Raw genomic sequence first — 22170 nt, forward strand, 5'->3', positions numbered from 1 at the left:
GAGAAACACCGCAGTCCCACCTTTCTTGGTCTGTTACCTTTACACTGACAAAATTAGTGCATTTGTCAGATGTGCAGGAATGGAGAGATCAAGAATGCTTACAAAAAGTGTTGTAAAATCTTCTACTCTTCAACAACATCTGCCAGACCTACAGTTGTTGAGGATCTTATAACCTATGAAATTTGTAGCTAAATAATAGCCCACCAAGTCTGCAAAAACAATATGTATAATAGAAAATGGGAGGGAACAAACTGGGTTTCTGGTGACCTTGTCTCTAGGAATACACCATGATTTTCTATTCTCAAATTCTTATTTCTCAATGATGTATCAAGGAAGAAGTTGTTATTGCTTACATTGAAAGGGAACACAGTTCATCATGGCAGGGAAGATGAGATGGTTTGTTTCATGACTTTTATAATCAGGAATAAGGCTGAGATTAATGGTGGTTTGTTTTTACTTCTTTTATCCTTCAAATTCAGTCTTAGTCACAGACCATGGAATGGTGCTGCCCCACAGTTATGGTGGATCTATGATAACCAAGTATAGAATCTCCTTTATTATCAGTCTCAGATGTTTGTCTGCTAGGTGATTCTTGCTCATATAAAGCTGGCATTTGATATTAACTACCATAAATAATCCCTATCAACATGACTCATGTCATAACTGAAGCAATAGCTTTATACGTCATTTCTCCATAAGCTCATGAACATGTCTTAAAGCAAATATATTGATTACATTTATGAATCACTGTAGTCTTTCAAAATGAGCACTGTTTATAAGTCCAATGCCTGCTCTGAGACTTGAAACAATCTCTTAAATGTGTGATCCTTTAAAATTAAATGCAAAATATCATATAACAAAGGAATAATGCCATTCCAAAAGTGAGGAATGGGGGAATATCAAGACAGCAGATTTGCTGTTTTGTCCACATCTGATAGCTGGCCTTATGATGGAATCATTTGGCTCTAATGAGCTTGAGTAGCCAATCCCCACCAAATATGTTGCCTATGGCACAGATAGCCTTCCTCATTGTCGAGTTTCACTCTGTGTCTTCAGCTTTACTCCATGCACTGTATAATGGATTTTACATGTCCAATACTCTGATCTCTCTATTGCAATTTAAGTTCCACCTCCACTCTACTACCCAATAGTCTTTCAAACCTCCTTATGCGGACTGCAAACTCGTCACACATTGCCTGGCCTCAGGGGTGCTCTGTAACCTTGTGGTAAACTTAAAGAGTGCTGTCATTCTTCTATCTGCCATTCCTGCAATAGTAGTGCCACTTGGACAATGCTGTCAAGTTCTCCAGCAAGGTGGGCTTCTTATTACAACTTGGATCACTAAAGGGCTAATGGTCCAAAAGCCTAAGCTGGCAAGGAATTTGGATATCTATTAACAGCTGTGGGCTGTCAGGCTCCAGGAAGCTCCTAAGGAAGTCTGAAGTGGTGGTGTGGCCTCCTAAGCTAAGGGAATACTGATGCCAACTGTAGGGTGCTAGGATCCAGGAGACTTCTGACAGGGAAGCCCAATGGAAGGATGAGGTCTCAGACACTAAAGAATTTCCCTTCTTCCGAGTAGAACATCCACCTATCCCGATAAGTCCACACTAACCTCCATTGGCAATTTCAACTTTGAGATTGCAGGAGAATAGACCTGCAGGTAGAATATTCCATGACAACAATTCTCACTGCCCATAAACCCCCAAGGCCCCTGTGCCATATGCTCACTGTCTTTGATCAGTCCCGATTTAACAGTTGCAGTCTCCAAGGTGATTCTATATCTACCAAGTTGAGAGAGAATACTACTTAAAACAACTCCATATTATCTCAATCAAAATATAGTATTTCCTATAACATGCTTTGTTATAAGCAACATCTCTCTATGGGAGAAACAACTGAAAAAGGCAGTCATATTTTTACTATTTATTATGAGGTATTAGCTGTTTATTCTTGTGGTCAGGGCTGTTGTTTTTAAGCATTCCAATTGATGCTGAGTTCTTTTGAAGTTCTACTTGTTTGAATGTAGCAGGGAACACAGGGCCTTTCAACAGCTTTGATGAACATCTGTAAGGATTCCATTGTTAAAGACTGTACAGAGATAAGATCCAATGTCCTACAGACTTGGAGGAACTTTTAGAAGGAAAGGAAAGATAGCAGTCAAGAATCTGAAAGCACCTACCATACTAAGCATGGTTGAAAAATGTAGTAGGTAAAACCACAGGGTTTCTAAAGAATTCCAAGGCCAGGTTACTTAGCTTCCTATGAGCTATTCAACAGTAAGGCCCTGGTGGCCATCTATGTAGAATAGCCTATTGCCAATGGATTTTATATGAACTGAATTAAATATTAGAGATAATAAAGTAAGATAGATACCTTATGTTCTGGTTGCATAATAAAAAATTGTAATGGGGTGAAAGATTTCACAGTACTGACTGATTTTCATAGTGCCCCATGTCACTATGCTGGAGAATAGTGTGAAATGTCAGTAAAGGACCTGTTCAACCCAAGTTAAGGTAATTATCAAACTGAGGCAGATGTTTGACTCATTCCCTGTTAGTATGACTGTTGTAGCTGAAATCAAATATATTCTAATTAGCTTTAAGCCCAATTCCATGGACTGAGCTGATGCTTGTAAACCTGGCTGAAAAATTTGTGACTGGAGATGTTCTAGGTTCTCCAAATGGAGACTTTTGATATTGTTCTGTTAAGTTAATCTAATTTTTCTACCAAAACAACCATCTAGACATCTGTATTTGTATCTTACATTACCATTCTTATGTGTTTAACATGGAAAAATCAAACAATTCACCATGTTCCTTGGATGTTGTCAAAGATTTATGAGGGTGAAATTGCTCAGTATAAGTGACTTTTACTGTGGCTCTCTTCCAATGCTACAAAATCAATGAAATATATATGGCCTCCATTCAAGTTTCACTGAACATTTCAGAGGAAATGATCAAAATATAAAAGGAGCTAAAGGAAAATTGAAGGTCTATGACATAGCTGTTAAAGTAAAGCATGAAATTGTTATCAATGTTTATGAAGACGAGATAGCTGTCGTTACTCACAACATAATTTATTTTCTACTCCCAACTTTAAAATAAGATAAACAGTACACATAGAACCATCTTCGTGCTCATGGTAACTAGACTACTTAAACCCCTGAGGGGAACAAATAATGGGAAATGATACTTCCTTTTCCTCCTTAGGGAGGAGGCCTTAGGGATACTATGCTAGACTATAAAAGAGGTGGAGAGTTAACTGGAGGCAGGACTCCAGTGAAGTGTCTTTGCTGAGTCAACAACTAAGCCGTGGTGGGACTCTGCAGAGATGCCACTGTCTTTAACTCAAACATGCTCCTGTAAGTAACCATTTACCGAGTTCCTCCTAGTGAGCTTAAGCATTGCATTATATTGCAAAGCTTGTTTAGACAGTTTACTTTTCTAGTGTTATACTTTTCTTATCATGAATAAAGGACATTAATTAGTGCTTAACCAAGAGAAGTAAAGCCCGATGGATCTGAGAAATACTTTCCAATCATTATTCTAGAAGGAAATGCAAAGTGCATGTATGAATCTGTGTTTCTCAAAGAGGAATAACCTTATCCTGGAGTCATGTAGCAGTGTCTAGAGATAATTTGAATTATCTTAGGTGACTGAAGTAGATAATGTGAATATTACTAACATCTTTGTAGCAGAAACCATGATGTGTCTTCAAAACCTTGAATAGTCAGGTGAGACCTACAACATGAAAGTGATCTATCTCAAAAAGCCAAAATTTCAGAAAAATGAGACATTTGATGATAACAACACCACATGAGTCTGTGGATTCAATATATAGGACATGTAGAATGAAGAATATACCATGTTCGGGTTTGAATAGAATGAATTCAGTATTATTTTCTATGTGAGGACATAGTAGACGAGTCTAGGAGAAGAATCTATAAGGTTTTGACAATTTAGCTCTATTAAAATATCCTTTTTAAAATTGGAAAATCTGCTAATATCTGCACTTTTTCTTAACATAAAGTAAACATAAATTCGATGACATGAAGTAAAATAGTAAAATCAATGGCTCCTTGCACTCCTTTTAGAATCCTAAATGAAACAGCAGTCTGTGCACTTATTCTAAACATAAATATCTTTTGTATATAAAATTAATTTGGGGAAGCAACATGAATTTTTTTCTTTTGTATTCAATAGGAATTACCTACATAGAATTACTTTCATTTTGCATATAGTTTTTCTGGTATGCTAAGTTATTTTGAGTATTCAAATTTAGATATTTTTCATGAATAAGCCTTTCTAATTCCTCACTTTATAGTACACATTTCCAATCACATTTATCAAAGATTTTGTACAATGAAAGTTTTCCAGACTGGCATCACCAAAGATAAATGAATTCTGCATCTTGATATCTACATCTTGCTTCATCTTCTTAAGACAGGAAATTGTTGATATGCTAGCATGCTGTTTTTGTTTATCTCTGAACAACAAAAACAGAAACTCAACATTAGTCATAGCTAAAACGTCAAAATTTAACAGTGGCTGTTTTATAGATAAGGAAATTAGATAAATCAAGACTAATGCAGCTTCTGGGTCCATGTGCTCAAAGGTAAAATTTATTACTTACAAGTAATAGCTTCTGTTGATACTCTGTATCCAGACTTGGTTCATGCTAGGAGGTGGTAGACGTGCCTTTAATCCCAGCACTCAGGAGGCAGAGGCAGGTAGATCTCTGTGAGTTTGAGGCCAGCTTGGTCTACAAAATGAGTTCCAGGACAGTCAGGGTTACACAGAGAAACCTTGTCTTGAAAAACCTAAAACCAAACTAAAACAAACAAAACAACAACAACAACAAAAAGACTTGGTTCTACATGAAAGCCCAATGCACATAAGATATGTCTACATATGGTAGGATTTCCACAGTGATGGCATTCCCCACCAGACACTTTAAAAACTACAGAACATCAATTATACTTGTAAGGCTTCCCTTTCATCAAGATAGTTTGATGATATTTCACAGGCTCCTTCTACTCATAGGATTACTGTAAACAGAAAGTTCACAGAGAAATCAGTTACAAGCTTTGAGGTAAGTGTTGAATGGGATTATTATCATACGTGAGTAAAGTCAGCACACAGAATCCTTTTTATGACAGGATTCTCTTCCTCCTCAGGATTGAGCAACAGACAGTCATGTGTTTATACCTACCAGGCAGCAAGACACAGTAAAAGAGGTTGTGCTGTCCTCGTAAAAATGAAATGTTTCCATGGAGTGCAGGACAAAGTCGTGTAGAGTGTGACAGTTTGAAAATGCACTTAAGTGTTCAAGACACTAACTTCCTACAGAGACTGACTTCTACTCACTCACAATTAACATAAGATCTGAATGTTTGGAAATTTCAGAATCATATCTGATAGAAATCCAAAGATGTGAGAAGTCATCAAATTCTCCAACTGTATTTGTTCAAGTTAATTATTTAGTGGCGTTTTCACAGTGGAAGATGTTTATTCACTACTACTGTTGTACAGTGCCAGATCATACAAGGGACGTCAACGGGCAGAGATATTATTACTGTTGATAACCTCAAATGAATAGCTCTCAACAGTTTCTGTTTCCATGAAGCAGGGCCTCTCCTGATGCTGTTGGTGTCAAACCTCCTTCTGTGGGAGAAAGTGGCCTCTGCACCCATGAATGTCAGTGAGGCTGGCCTTAGTAAAGTGTCCCTTAAGGACTTGTTTGATAATGCCACCGCACTGGCTGAAAACATCACTGAACTTGCTACAGAAATGCGCCTGGAATTTGTAAGTACTTCACTACTCCTGGCTTATTTCCAAAAGGAACTTCCCAGCAGATGAGTTCATTGCACTACAGTTTAATAGGAAGCATTATGCAACCAGTTCCTAACATGCCTTTCAAATGTACAAGAAAGTCTAAGGTACTCAAAAGTGGAACAAGAAGAATGGGGTAGTTCCGTAAGATCTCAAAGACTTACAGGAACATTCAATAGTTTTAATTATTTGTAACTGGAGAGATAGCTCACTTGTTAAAAGCACTGGCTGTTCTTCCAAAGGACCCAGGTTCAATCCCTAACATCCATGTGGAGGCTCACAACTCTCTGTAAGTCCAGTGGGTCTGAGACACTCTCACACAGATACACACAGCCAGAACACCAGTAAGCATAGAATAAAAAGAAATAATTATTTGCCTCTACGTAACTATTATAGAAAACATGCACACAAGAAAAACTTTTCCTAAATTTTCAGTCATGACATAAATACCTGGAAGATATATCTGGTGAAGAACTCAGACTTCTTTACCTTGTTTGTGGCAGGCCAGTCTCCATGGCATCTTCAGTTAGCACACATCAGACATTACAGAGGATAAATGTACTTTGAGGAGTTGAAGGGAATGAATAGAACTAACCTAAACTTGTAAGATGTCAAGAAGGGAAATAGATAGATTCCCTTCTCAGAAACCCCTGGAGTTAAAAGTCACTTTTTAAAGGTTTCTAGTGCATGAGTTTATTCAGTGGGAGGACTGAGTTAGAGGCAAAAACAGGCTTGACGTTATCTATGTCAAGGTCAATCAAGAAGGAGACAGTAGACAAGGCTTCAGTAACAGGGATACCAAGAACATGTGTCTCTACATTTGCAATAAAATGTATTCATGCTGTTTACTCACATATTTTATTTCACTTCTCCATTCTGTTTTAGTTCCACGACAAGTTCTCTTCAAAAATATTCAATAAAATTGTAAGTGCCTCGACTGATTTCCCTCTTCTTCCTCCCAAAGCATCCATGCTAATGATTGCACTGTAACTTAAAGGAGAAAGCAGCAAGATCCAATTCAAATAAAACACCTCCACAGGTGAAAGGAAGTTACAGCCACTGTAACCAAATGAAAACGGGACAGCTTCTGGGAGTATGGTTTGCAAAGGATAAAATGATTGTTCAAGTTATTCTCAAATTTATGTTTTGTTTTTAAATGCCTATACTTATGGAATAAAAATATAAGCATTTTGACAAGAAAATAATTTTGATTATATATTCAATAATATGTAACCTTACTTAGTATCTTCTTAAGAATTTCATCATTGCTTACTATTTCCTAAAATGGCCAACTTATATTTTAATTTTATTACAATTGACACAATTTTATTCAGAACTTATGAAACTTTGAATGGTATAGGTGTATATATTCATGCGAAATAGAAAGAAAATAGATAATGTTACAGTGCCTAGTTTAAAAAAAGAATTTGAACTAACAGCAAACAAGAAATTACTAAATAATAATACACAATTTCTATGACAGTATGCTTAAGTCACACTGAAAAATGATCTTTAAATACTCCAAGTTTTCACCTTTACCATGTTTAGGGCCTCTCTTTATATTACATAGTACATTTTAAGATTAATGACAGAACAATAGAATACCAAATAGGAAAAGAAGATGGTATATTAGAAATTTAGGTGAAAAGTTGTTACTGACTTAAATTGAATATTAGGTAAAAGAGTCACTCTCTTAATTTTAGATTTCATGCAATGTTTATTTATAAAAATTGCACTTCTATTAAATGTATTAATATCCTGGTCATGCGTTTATGTTTTCAATTTTTAAATTGCAATTGACTCAAATTTCCTCTTGAATATTTTCAGATACTAAATTTGAGCAAGAAAAATAAAATGGCAGAGCTTGTCAACAGCTGCCACACTCTTCCCATCAAAACTCCGGACACAAAAGAGGAAGTTCGCAATACCACGGTGGGTCCTCAGCTTTTCATCTAAATAGCTGAAGTAGGGCCCTGGCTTTGCTATGCTGTAGCTTCTTATGACCACTGACAGGGATGTGGTAATCAGAAGGGCAGAGACGACAAGAGTGAGCAGTGAAATGAAAACCATAGTATATACTTGATAAATTATAAAGGAAATCAAATATTAAATAATATTGTAGCAGATATTTAAAAACTGACCACTTAAAAGATCTTATTTTAACAAAGTATTGCCACTGGGGATTGACTTTCTATTCCATAGGAAACTTTGAACTGAACATCTAGTTTTAAAAACAAATTCATGTATATGCCTAAGAGAAGCAAACATCAATTGTCTTTATTATAAATTAATAATGTCTCTGCATTGATAAGCTTGTGATTACTGACCACCAAGCAAATTCTTCTTGAATCCCAAATATTCTGGTACTATATCTGCTTCTTATCTTTGTATCCAAAACTCCTTGACTTTATAATTTATTCTGTGTCTTAACTGAAATTACCTGGACAAGGCAGTCCTATAAATACTATCTACTGCTCCCTGAGAGGAAATCATTTCTTCAGTTGTGATGAGAAGTTCTATACGTCACAACAATTCTAACTAAATTTTGTTATGACCTCTCCTTTCATACCCACAGCCATAACTTACCCTCCAACTGATTAACTTAAACATTGCTTAAAAATAGTAAAGTGAAAGGAGGGTAAGAAGGAGACATAATGTTTCTGAAGACCTATCCTATTGTAGACATGTCATAGTTTATTGACATGCTTCAATTAATCCTCCCAAAATGTAGCTCGGATAATGAGACAGATACTTTGAAATGTTTTGCAGAACTTCTATCATCAGCCAGCCCAGTCGTAATGAAATTTTGATCTTCATCAAACTCAAGCTCTTATTTATATGCTCCCAGCAACTTACATTGCCATAACTTTTTCATCTGTTCCTTTTCTTCATAAACTTCTCACGTTTCTACTAATGTCCATCGAATACTGCTGTGGTCTTCATTCTTCATATCACTATATTAGTTAAAAGACATCAATACAGCAAACATCTTAAATCAGTCATGAGGTTCAGACACAATCCTGATAGATACCGAAAGGTCAGATTTTAGCTGTGGTATCTATACATGCAATGAGCCCCATGTTCTTCAGGTATACTTGTCAACAATATTCTGTTCTGTTATAGACAAGGGGAGGGAATGTTGTAGACTGAGAAACCATATTTATTAATGCCAGATTGTCTTCAAGTTCCTTTCTATTAATATCCTAAAGTTCATAATGAGTATTTCATAAACATTCTAGTTCACTGGTGTCATAAATATGAGTTAAATTATTTGCAACTGAAACTGGTAATGTCCATCTTTCTGATTCTAGTCCAGTGGGCACCTCCTAAGTTCAAGAAAGCCTTAGAGTCTCATGGATGAACAAAACAATCAAATATATAATGCCCCATAGGGAAGGCGGATAGAAGAATTTTAGACAGAAAACAGAACATGTTCAATAATGTAGTTCACAGAAACTGTTTTTTACATAAGCTGTTTCATTTTTTGCAAAGTATAGGTGAATATTTTAACTTTTACATTGCTACATTATTTTCTTCTCAAGAAAATCACCTGTCCATAAGAATAGCAAATGGGGGTGTTAGTTCATGCTCTCTGATTAGCAGTCATGTGTAACTAACTAGTCCTTCCATATTTGGCTTATCTTAATATGATTGTTCAATAACTATTAAATAGATTGAAGGCTTTTTGAAACTGTCACTCAGTATACTGCATGCCTGGAAAGACCCTCTGAAACATCTAGTGACAGAACTCAGTGCTATGCCAGAAGCACCTCATGTTATCCTATCAAAGGCCAAAGCCATTGAGGCCCAACACAAAATCTTTCTGGAGGAGATCGTGAGGATAGTATCCAAGGTGAGCAATTTTCTTACCCTCCAATTTTCTGTTTTGGAAATGATGTGACTTCTGCAGTGAATGATAAATTTTGAAACACTTGATATTGCAAGAACAAGTTAGGCATCTAACCTTGAACTCAGCTTCTCCATTGTAAGATAGACAAAAATATAGCAAGTTCTCCAAGTCATTTGGCTAGGTTCTTTCCTGGGATATCTTCTCCATAGAGAAATATCCCCAAGTACCTCATTCGATATTCTTATCAGAATCACTCTTGGCCAAAATGCTTCTTTAGGGAAAGAACTATCACAGTTCCTCCATCGTCCCTTGATCAAACACAAGTCTATGCTCAAGTAGCAGAATCCTGGTGTTCCATGTGTCTAATTGCAAGTGACATACTTCCTCTAGCATCAACTAAACTTTAAAAAAAGATGTATATAAGTCTTGCTTCTAGATGACAAAAAGATTTATCATGTCCTGTAATAGAAACATGGAAATCAATGTCTGTAACTGGAATTTCACATTTTTAACATTTCCTTAAGTATGATTCAGCATTTAGAAGGGGAAAGGTCAAATGAATACAAATAGTGATAATAAGTAACTGTAATTTCTGGTCAATAGGTTAATCCTGCAATCCAAGAAACTGAAGACCCCCCAGTCTGGTCAGATCTGGAATCCCTGCGGGCAGCTGATGAAGAAATTAGATTTTTTGCTCTTTATTTGTTTTCATACTGCCTGCATCTTGACCTACGAGTAGTTGAATTTTATGTCAATATCTTGAAATGTATCCTTATAAATGGTGACATCTGCTACACATATTTTGAGCCATTAATGAACTTCTAATTTTATACCCTTTGAATGTATACTTAAGTGTAATGTGTCTATTTCTAAAAGGAGACACAAAATATATCAGAGCATAGAAAGAAAATTTGTTGCTATCTTTTATTCATTTAGTAATAAATGTATCAATATCATTGAGATCTCCCTATCCAAACCCAAGATGTTCAACTAGCAAAGGGAAAAATGCATAGCTTACTTTAGAATCACAGTAAATTAATGTGGACAAAGTCAGTGAATGAGATCACTATTAAAAGTACAATAATTCTATTACAGATTTGGAAATATTGGTGTACTTTAAGAGATTTGGCCATGCCTCTAAGCCATCTTTCATAGTACAATGCCAGAAAACAAAATCACTGTGAAGCCTCACTATGACTAGGTAATAAGAATTTTTTGAATTTAGATGGTTAGGGTACAAACATGAAATGGCTATTTCTCATCTTATCCTTTTCAACCAGTCTTCTCTGAATTTTGTCTCCTTAGCAACATCTTAGATATACTTAATCTATTTTCTTCCCTCTATGTCTCTGGAGTCTCATTTGGTCTAGTTTCAATGTCTATTATTTAAATGAGTTAATATATTGTCCCCATTCTCCTGTAGCTCAAGTCACACAGCAGGGAAGGCTGAGGTCATCCATTCCTACAAAAGGTTGCTTCCTTCCTACTTGTCTATATCTGTTCCTTTGACTTAGGATGAGGTAAAGAAATAGGAAAGAGGAAAATTTACCCATTACCAACTTGTGTGGTGAAATCCAAGAATGACTGCTGAAAAAGGACTTTTTAAAAATGTTTTTCCTTTTATTGAAAATAGATTTTTTTCTCAAATAATATATCCTGATTACATATTATCCACACCCCTTATCTCTTCCCCATTCCTTCCCTATTCTCAGTTTCTTCTACCTTCCTTTCCATCTGGATCCAGTCCCTTTCTATCTCTCATGAGAAAACAAAATTAGAAAGCAAACAGGCTTCTTAGGGATAATTATTAATATAAATAATTAATATAATAAAATAAAATAAAAACTAGCACACACACAAAAATTTTCATCACATTGGATGAAACAAACAAATGAACAACAAGAAAACAGCAGAGCAGAAGTCATACAAAACAGAGGCCAACTCATCTGCACACTCTGGAACCGCATAAATACATTAAACTGTAAGGCTTAATATATATACAAAGGATCCAGTACAGACTCCTGGAGGCCTAGTGCATGCAGCCTCAGTCTCTGTGAGTTCTTATGTTCTTTGATCATGCTGATTTATAGGGCCTTGTTTTCTTGGTGTCTTCTGATCCCTATGGCTCTTACACTCTTGTCTCCTCTTCTCTAGAGTTACCTGAACCTTGAGGGGAAGGATTTGATGGAAACACCCCATTTATAGTTAAGTGTTCCAAGGTCTCTCACTCTCTACTTAATATCTGGCCATGGGTCTCTGTATTTGCTCCCATCTGCTGCAGGAGGAAGCTTCTCTGAAGATGGCTGAGCAAGGCACTGATCTATGTGTATAGCAGACTTGCACTAGGGACCATTTTATTGGTATGTTTCTCTGGGTTTTTTTTTTGTTGTTGTTTGTTTGTTTTTGTTTACTCTTTTTAGAACAGTAGTATTGGTTTTTCTCTAGGTCCCTAGGTCTCAGGTTCTTGATCACCTAAGTAATGTCAGGTATGGGTTCCATCTTGTGAAGTGGGCCTTCAGTCAAACCAGATATTGATTGGTTACTCCCACAAGCTTTGTGCCACCATTGCCCTAGCATAACATTCAAGCAGGACACCATTATAGATCAAGGGGTTTTTGACCAGCTTGGAATTTCTCTTTTGGTGGCATTCAGAGTACCTTCCTGAATTATAGATGCTAGAACATAGGTGGAAGCCTCTCTGTAGGCACCAGCTCAACTTCTCCATGTTCAATGAGTTGTGTAGGTTTTGTCTTCAGCAATGGGGCCTTGCCATTTGTTTGTGGGGAGCAACCTATAGTCTTGGCAACAGCCTGGATTGTTTGGGTATTCCCATGGAACTTCTTTGGTCAACAATTCAATTTGATATAACCCAGTCCCAGGACTGGAATCTGACAAGATCTTCATTTGATTTCCTTCTCTCATGGGACATAGTAGTGTTTTCCCCAGATACCCAGTGAAGGGCATACTCACTCAGAGAGATTCCCTAGTTAGATTATTTACCCACTCTAGAGCTCTACCATGAGACTGTCACAGGTCCTCTCACTCTGAGTGCATACTACTGAAGAAAAGTGGCTCAAAGTGTGCTTTTTACCAACTAACACAGGAATCCCATACATCGAATCCCATCAGCAATGGAGTGGCAACAACAGAAAGTCCTTCCTGACCCCTTCCTTAGGTCCTGATAATTTTCTTCTTTTCCCATTCATATAGGTCCAGAAAAGATAAGAAAATCACACAGGTATCAATAATAAGATATCATTCTTCCCTTAAAACTAATGAGTAAATTTATCTAAGAAGAATCTCTTGAGAATCACTCACCTAGACATTTCTTAGAAGTCTATCAATACTAATATGACCTCAATACAAAAGTAAGATAACTAATATTCCATTTACTCGGTCTGGAGAGTTGTGATCATTTCAGGAGAATTCATCTTGTCAGCTGCCTTTAAGCAACCAATGATACAGGCTCACCTCACTGTCACATCTCTGTAAAGATTGCCATGCTGTATTTCCAACAAGTGTTGGGGATTTGCAAATATATAGAGACAATGAGAGATTGTCCAGTCAGCATCTTGATAGACACAAAAGGAAAAGACTTTGATGGGCAGAAGAAAATGGGGTTTTGAGGCAGAAAGCAAAGGAAGAAAAGACTAAAAGAAAGGAAAGATGTAAAAGACAGATTATGAAGAACAACACACTGTTATAAGCCTAAACTCACAATCTCAACGTATCTTGCTTTTTAGCCCCTCCTAACACGTTACCAGATCTTTCCCCCCATGCCTTTTGTCTTCTCTCTTGCTTTCCTGAAAGTTTCGTTTGCATTAGAAGTGTATTTCCTTCATCCATTGGATTACTTGAGCCCTAGAGAGAAACAAAATGAGGCCACTCTGCAGATCAGAGTTCATAAGAAATTTATACTACACAAGAAAAATTCCTGATGCTTTCAGACAGCTGTTCAGCCAAACCAATTGCTTTCATCATAGGTGCTGGTATCAGAAACCTTCCCGTGCCTCTGTCTAGGGTAATTCCTATTGTGTAGAAAGTCATTATCCAAACTAAACTCTCAACCCGTCTTATCTCTTGAGTCCATGGAACAATGTGGTGAGATCCATGTATACTTCATATCTGAGTTACTGTTTGTCCAATGCATCTAACTCTATGACACTTTTCATCTTACTGTCTTCTCATCAGTTTATGCATACTTCTAAACAAAAATATGTTAATTTATCAGCAGGAGATACTTGAAAATAAAATACATCTCAGTTTCATAAAACATAAATTTCACAGTGTTATGTAAGTTCCTAACAATATTGAATTTTAGACTTCTGGTAAAGACTTCTGGTAAATCACTCAAGAGTGGTGGTAAGAGGCCTCTGTTCAATAGTGACATATACCTGAAATCTAAATTTTAAGATAAGATTCACTATTCACTATAGCTATTGCTGTCACACCTAATTCTGCAAAGAGTAGCTAGAAAATATATTTCAGAAAAAAGATAATAGCCACTCCTGCTTTAAGGAGGGCTAGTATACAATCTAGTGATTTCCATTGAAGATGACAAAGGAATCACAACAGTGGTGTCCACACAGAAAAAAAAAAAACAGACCTAAAAAGTGATTGATAGGATAAAATAGGAAGTTAAACATCCTGAGCACTACATGTACCAAAAGAGAAGTTAAAAATACCTTTCTTTCAGTAGCTCAGCTGAACTTGTGAGGGATATAAAAACATGTAAATTATTGTACTAATGACAAGGTAAAGGATACTGCTAAAAGAAGCTACAAAATGAATCAGAAAACAGCAAGTAAAACCAAAATTTTGCCAAAGTTTCAGGAATGTGATGGTTTAAGCTGAAGTTTTGAAGGTTTGATAAAATACTGGGTTCTCAAAATGGGAAGACAGAATTTCTGCCAGTTCATCTACACTCATTCTATAACATAAATATATTTTAATTCCCAGGGAGAAAAACTGAGTTTTATTATTATAGGGCATTAGTAAGCAATTAATGTTTTTTAAGCAGGTATTGTTTTTTGCTATAGGTGCTGCTGTAGGGTGATAATGTGTTTTGCATTACAATGGATGGCATATCAATTTTGAGTTGGAGCTGCACCTGTGATATTAAGGGAAGGCAACACATTTTACTGCAAGAAAGCAATACTCCTAGAACTCGAAAACACAAATGCTTATCTGGTGTGAAGGGTTATGAGAATGTGTAGCTGGGACAAAAAGAAAAAAAGAAGATGTTCAAAAACCAGTTAAATACAATGCTGTCACTAATAGAAATTCTTAAGAATAAAACTGAAAATAATCATGATTGGAAACTAGGAGAGAGGCTGAAGATAAGTGTCTGGCCAATTTTACTTGAAATTAATTTTTGTGTATGGCATTCCCTTTACACCCACTAAAAATGTTCCAGCTTAGGTAAGTCACATACTTGACTAAAGTCAAATGGCACTACTAAGTATGTGCTATGCCACAAGAAAAGAGTTTCTGCTACTCAGCAATGAGGAGTTATAAGTCACTCATCTCTTCAATGAGTTTGAACTAGATGAAGGAAACTCTTTCCTTCAAACCTTTGTTCAGTTTTCTAAGAGTTTGTGATTCCTTGTGATACAGTTTGGATCTGGAGTATCCCTCAAAGCTCATGTTTAAAGCCTTGATATCCAGGCTTTGGAAGTATACTGAGGTGATGAAAAATTTAAAAGATGTTAGAAGCAAGTTAAGTCATTGGTGTGTGCCTCAAAGAGGAAATCTCTCTCTCTCTCTCTCTCTCTCTCTCTCTCTCTCTCTCTCTCTCTCTCTCTCTCTCCTTTCCTCTCCTCTCCTCTCCTCTTCTCTCTCTCTCCCTCTCTCTCTCTCTCTCTCTCTCTCTCTCTCTCTCTCTCTCCCTCCCTCCCTCCCTCCCTCCCTCTCCCCCCTCTCCCTCCTCTCCCTATCCTTTTTGTCCCGGGTAAACTCATCAAGTCTTCGAGTCTAGTTTGTGTTAGGTGTAGGGCCTGCACTTGAGTGTGGTTGATAGAATAAGTGTCACATCATTGAAGCAATCTGACCCTCTCTCTCCCGGTAGCAATTAGATGCCAATAGCTCCTCCAAGAAAGGTGGGACTTCGTGTCTACTTGCCATGTCCACGCTAGGATTTTCTCTGGCTTGAATTCATGTGGATCTTTTGTGTGTTCTCACAGTTTCTGTGAGTTCACATGCCTTGTTGTGTCTGGAAAACACTGCTGCTTTGAAGTCTTTCACCACCTCTGACTCTAAAAAGCTTCCAGTTCCTTCTCCCATGATGACCCCTGAACCTTGACGGGAGGGGTGATGAAATAAAGATGTCCCCTTTAAGGTCCAACACTCTGAAGTCCCTTGTTTTCTGAACGATGACAAGTTGTAAGTCATCACCCCTCTTTTAATTATCTGCTGACAAATTTTAATCTAATTATCACAACCAGGAACACAGAACTGTAAATGGTTAGTCAACATGATTCCTCCTCGAACTCCCAAGTCCTCACACATTGAATTCAAAGACTACAGTAGAGAGGCTTTGGTCACACTAAGTATAAGTGACTAGAATATAAATCAGGCTTGTAACTTGCTAAAGTTTTTAAGATGGGATTAATAAGGAAAAAAATCACAAAGAGTTGAGTCACAAAGAGAAGATTTTTGGGAAGTTTGGTGTGGCACCAACAGTACTTCTCATGCAAGTATGAAAGAAGTTTGGATGGAGCAGGTGCTTCTTAAATACTATAATATGTAGAGGACAGCTCACTAAAATATTATCTCTAATTGAAAATTGCTTCATGGCAAACTTGAATTTCATCAGAGACAGTGAGCAAGAGAACACATATATAGAGATAGGGGTATTAAAGTGAAATGGTTTAGCTTTCATGGTAATGGGTAAATTATGTGTACAAAAATATAATGCAGTGTACACTTTATACTAACAGTTATTAAGCTTGTGGTAATTGACTGACTGAGAAGTATGGTACATGCCAGCTAGGACATTATCTGAGGACATGGAATAAAGTGGAATTTCTATGTTCGTGGGAAATAAGATCCTTTAGTTTTGGGCCCTTTTAGAAGACAACTGTGGGTTATATGTAGTGGCTACAAGGTCAGACTAGAGCCAGTCATACACAAGGAGCCAGGTAGTATGGCAATGTTCTGTTTGTAGGTGAGAAGGTGCTTGTTCTATTAACTCTTTGCCCGGACAAACAGTGTTAACTTTCTACATGAAGGCCACTCAGATGATCTGTGCATGTTTCTCAAGGTGATGAACACTAATGACTCCTGGGTAAAAATATGTGTATAAATCATTTATATTATATTATATTATATTATATTATATTATATTATATTATATTATATTATATTATATTATATTATATTATATTATATTATATCCTGACTGCAGTTTCCCCTTCCACCTCTCCTCCTAGTCCCCAGCACCCCCAACCACCTCTTCTCCATTTTGATGTTGGATGTTTTTGCTCTTTTGGGGATCCCACCACCCAGCTCCCAAATAAATCACAAATAGAGGCTTATTCTTAATTACAAATGCCTGGCCTTAGCATGGCTTGTTTCTTGCCAGTTTTTCTTAACTTTAATTAATTCTGTCTACCTTTTACTCTGGGCTTTTTCCTTTCTCTATTCCTGTGTAACTTTTCTTTCCTTCTTACTCCATGTCTGGTTGTGTAGCTGGGTGGCTGGGTGGCTGGCCCCTGGAGTCCTCTTCCTTCTCTGGCTACTCGTCCTCCCTCCCAGATTTCTTCTTCTATATATTCTCTCTGCCTTTGAGCCCCACCTATCCTTTCTCCTACCTTGTTATTGGCCGTTCAGTTCTTTATTAGACCATCAGGTGTTTTAGACAGGCATAGTAACACAGCTTCACAGAGTTAAACAAATGCAACAAAAACAAAAGTAACACACTTTAAAATAATATTACACCATTTCAATCCAGAATAGGGCAGGCCTCTGATGGGTATCAACAAAAGATGGCATATCAAGTTGTAGTAAGACTAAGTACCTCCTCTAATATTAAGGCTAGACAAGGCAACCCAATATGCTGAATAGGGTTCCAAAAGCCAGCAAAAGAGTCAAAGATAGCCCCTATTCCCACTGTTAGAAGTACCATCAGAAGACTAAGCTGCACAACTGTCACATATATGCAGAGGGTCTAGATCCATCCCATGCAGATTCCCTGATTGGTTCAGTTGGTTCAGTCTCTGTGAGCTCCTATCAGCCCAGGTTAGTTGATTCTTTGGGTTGTTTTTTGATGTCCTTGACCTCTCTGGCGTCTACCAGTCCTGCCACATAACCTTCTTGAAAGATTTACAACAAGCCCCCACGGTCAGGCATGTTTGCCTATGCCTGGCGGACACTTCCGCCTAGCCAGGTCCAGATAGTCATTTCCGGGTCAGGGCATCTCGAGTGACCAAGATCCGTGATGTCCCACTAGCCACGTAAGCGCGCAACGTGGCCATGTGATCTACGCGCTTGTGTGTAGTAGTGATGCTGATCTGTCCACGCCTAGCCTTTAAAATCAGGCGCCATGTTCCTGGTTCCTTCTTCTCCACACACGGGTTTCCCGCAGGCCTGTTCACTCTCTGTCCCTTTACCTTTAATAAAACTCTTTGTTAGCGGATTCTGTCGTGTTTCATGGCATTTCCTTGCAGGGTAAGAATACAACGCAGCCGAAAAACTAACACTTCTTCCTACAGTTTTTCCTCCTATGGGGTGTACTTGGGAAAAGGTGACATAGAGATTGTGGGAGTGGTGAGCCAAAGACTGGTTCAGCCTCAGACTCATGCCATGAGAGGGAGTCCACACCTGACACTGCCTGGAGTGACAGGACCTAATAGCTAGATAGTCCAGAGACTTGGGATGGAACTAAACACGACTGGAGAAAGAAAAAAAAAAATGCCAATGTAATGACATCTAATGATATTCTGCTATACTCATAGATGGGTGTCTAGCCCAATTGTCATTAGAGAGACTTCACACAGCAACTGATGGAAACCGATGTAGAGACCCACAGCCAAACATTAGGCCCTGCTTGAGGAATCCTGCTGCAGAGAGGGAGGAAGGACTGCATGAATTCCTTTTTTCACTATTATAATTAAACACCCAACAAAAGAAACTTTGGTGAGCAAAGGTTTATTGAGGTTTAAATATCAAGGGATACAGCTTATTTTAGAAAGAAGGGTGAGATGGCTACTCACACTGCCTCCACAATCAGGAAAAAAGAATGAGAATGCTGCTGGTCCATTTCCTTTGTCATTTTTATTCAGTCTGAGACATAGTCAATGAATGCAATGGGGCTATCTACATTTCAGATGAGTCATTACCCCTAAGGGACTCAGATGGTAGGAATGTAAGCTGTTGCAGCTGCTGTGGAAGTCAGTGTGGAAGATTCTCAACAAGCTAGAAATAGATTCAAAGTCAATGGAATCATAGTAGTATGGGAAAACACTTCATTTTATATAAAATTATCTGGCTCTGCTAACAATCACTTTGGCTCTTGACTTAGCATGCGCAGTGGAACTTACTTTAACTAAAAGGTAAACGTTCTTGCAAATTGTATTTCTTCAGTAACTTGTGTTTGGGATGTACAATGGTCCCCAAATGTGTGGTGTTGTTCTAATTATTGTCTTCCAATTTACTTTGGTTGTGTACATCTGTGAGACAGCATGACTCAGTGGCCAATGTTTGCAAAGAATGGGCATTATCACTTAATGCTCATCATAAGCATGTTCAACAAGTATAAGCTGATGGTGGCATTCAGCAGATGAGAGATTTTTTAAAGTTACTAAGTTATTACTGAAATAATGAAAACTCCTGTTGCTTATTTCAGTTGTTTCCTCCAAGTACAAATGTGGAGAAAGAAGACTGGGAGTCACTTTTGTATTTAGGCCTTTGCAAGACAGTGTCATTCTCAATGAGACCTCTGGCTTCCTTATTTGGAATCCCTTTCAGTGAGCAAAGGAACTGGTAATTTGAGAAGAACTCACATGCTCAGCTTAGTCAGTAGGTAATGACCCCTTCTGGCATGCTGTACCAGCTGCCTTTTCAGAATGCTTCCTGATTCTCACGGCCCTTAGATTGCTCTGTGGTCAACGCCTTTTCACTGAGAGACTTTTCTACTGAAAGTTTCAAAGACTGGATGAAAATATCTACCCTGTGTCCTCTCCTTTCCTTTAAACAAATAAATTCAGCTCACATTTCATATTTGAAGGTAAGACTCTCCAATTCTGGTATACATTATGACCTCAGCAGAAAAGAATACCTAACACTTTCTTTCACTAAAATGTGATGTATGATATCTGTGGCAAAATGTATCCCGATATAGGAATGTTACATCATTTTTGTGCTTTTGACTCTGTTTCTAAGTCCACCAACTGCTGACCAGTGGTCTAAAAGTATTTGGGGTTTTCATTGGTTGGACATTCACCAAAGCACCACATTATTTTTTTTCACATCAATAACAGATCATATCTTGCACCTTTTCCTCCAATCATTGATTCATCAGTCAGGTATCATAATGTCTTAGAGAGTTCTTCTGTTCAACAATGAGGCACAACTGACAATAAATACAATAAAGACTCTTAATGTATTTAATATTCACAATATTTCATCAAAGAAATCATGTAATGATATACTCCTTGTTATGTTTGCATTATTAGAAGAAATCTCACTAGGACCGAGGTGGGAAACCCCAGTGTTACCTGAGTTTCATAGTTGCAATGTCACTGAGAGCCTTACTCAGTCCAAGTGAAGGAAATTACCAAATGAGCCAGATGTATATGTTCAACGAACAGTCACACAGCAACTTAGGTGCAACTAAACATGTCTTAGATTTAGGTCCAGGTCCATAAAAAAAAAACCCTATATTTATTTCTGTAACCTGACTGATAATACATGATTAAGAATGTTTTTGATCCATTAGGGGGACTTTGATGTTTTAAGTTAATGTGAATTACTCTCTTAAAAGACTCCCTTAAACATCAGTATTTATACTCTACATTACTCTTGTTACATGCCTAGAGTGTAGAAATGAGCACTTTACAATATGCCACAGATATTGACTAAAACTTCCAAAGGTTAAATTTCTCAATATTGGGGACTCTTACTGTGGCTTGTATTCTAATGTTCAAGAAAAAAACAAAAACAAAACCAAAAAAACCTGAAAAACCTAAGTCCTCCCATCAAGATCCAGTGAACATTTTAGAAGAAGTGATGGAAATACATAAAAACTGGAGAAGAGAATATAGGTCCAGGCAATCACTGTTTTCTAATAGTATGAGATTGCCTTCAGACTTCTTGGTTTGCAGAGATAGCTGTGGTGATTTGCAACTTAACTAGCCCCCTAGATATCACCCTGAAATTAACTAAATAATGCTTATATGACTGCTTTAGTCATCATGCTAATGAGGTGCTAATGCTCGAGAAGGAAGAATCATGGAGTCTCCATCTAGAATTTCAGAGTTTACTTCCTCTTGTACCCAAGCATGTGTGGCCTTAGGCATGGTGTACTGGATTATATAGTAGGTGGGACTGCAGTGAATCAGCATTCCTGGGACAGCAGGCAAACTGTGCTGAGACTTTACAGGGATGCTGCTGCCTTCCACTCAACCATGCTTCTGTAAGTAATTCTTCCCCTAAGTTCCTCTAAGTGACTTTAAATATTTCATTCTTTTACAACATTTGTTTGGACATTTTACATTTTGCTGTCATCTTTGTGCTAAGTGAATGGGTATTTGTTCCTGGTTAACCAAGATGAATAAAACCAGTTCTCTAAGAAGTACTTTCTAATCATTGCTCTAAAAAGCATACATTCTTGGATTAAGGTTTTTAAAAGACAATCTCTTTCCTGTAGACATGTAGAAATGTCTAGAGGTGGTTTATATTTTCTTAATTTACCCAAGGTAGAAAAGACAAATATTGCCAGCATCTAGTCATAGGAACAAGAATTGTGTTTACACAATACTCAAATGTCCAAGAGCATTCCAGAAAATGAATGATATGTATTCTAAAATTAAAATTGCTTACATTTATTTATTTACTGGAATAAGATTGTAAGAATTGTGAACTGAATTTTAACAACTTCAGAAGGAAGAAAGTATTATCTTCTCATTTTTAAGTTTTTATGAGCTGCTTAACTGAAGTGCACCTAATCACAGCACCAATTATGGGGACATAATAGATAAGGCTTGCAGATGTGGATCTATACATCTTTGACAATGTAAATCTAGTAAAATACTTTTTCAAAATATGGACATTAAAGCTGGGCAGCAGTGGCGCATGCCTTTAATCCCAGCCTCAGGAAGCAGAGCCAGGCAGATCTCTGTGACTTCAAGGCCAGCCTGGTTTACAGAGTGAGATCCAGGACAGGCACCAAAAATACATGGAGAAACCCTGTCTAGGAAAACCCATATATATATGAACATTGTACTATTATTTACTTTGGATAATATTTCTAAGTAAAATGAATCAGTAACA

The 22170-nt window shown here is 37.3% G+C and overlaps 1 protein-coding gene across 1 annotated transcript; it reads left to right on the forward strand.

Moving 5' to 3' along the window:
- The first annotated feature begins 3330 nt into the window (after positions 1–3330).
- On the forward strand, positions 3331–10506 carry LOC131910839 (prolactin-7D1-like). The gene is made up of 6 exons (XM_059262720.1): positions 3331–3361; positions 5626–5804; positions 6717–6755; positions 7659–7763; positions 9505–9684; positions 10285–10506. Exons 1-6 carry the CDS (start codon positions 3331–3333, stop codon positions 10504–10506), a joined length of 756 nt encoding a protein of 251 aa, XP_059118703.1.
- Positions 10507–22170: the final 11664 nt, after the last annotated feature.

The sequence above is a fragment of the Peromyscus eremicus genome, chromosome 5 (assembly GCF_949786415.1).
Source record: "Peromyscus eremicus chromosome 5, PerEre_H2_v1, whole genome shotgun sequence".
Taxonomy (NCBI): domain Eukaryota; kingdom Metazoa; phylum Chordata; class Mammalia; order Rodentia; family Cricetidae; genus Peromyscus; species Peromyscus eremicus.

Bases quoted from the DNA above. Each gene is read 5' to 3' on its own strand.
- LOC131910839 (XM_059262720.1), top strand. From the start codon at position 3,331: ATGCCACTGTCTTTAACTCAAACATGCTCCT. The intron at 6,756-7,658 runs GTAAGTGCCTCG...GAATATTTTCAG, and splicing joins CAAAAATATTCAATAAAATT to ATACTAAATTTGAGCAAGAA. The intron at 7,764-9,504 runs GTGGGTCCTCAG...ACTATTAAATAG, and splicing joins AGGAAGTTCGCAATACCACG to ATTGAAGGCTTTTTGAAACT.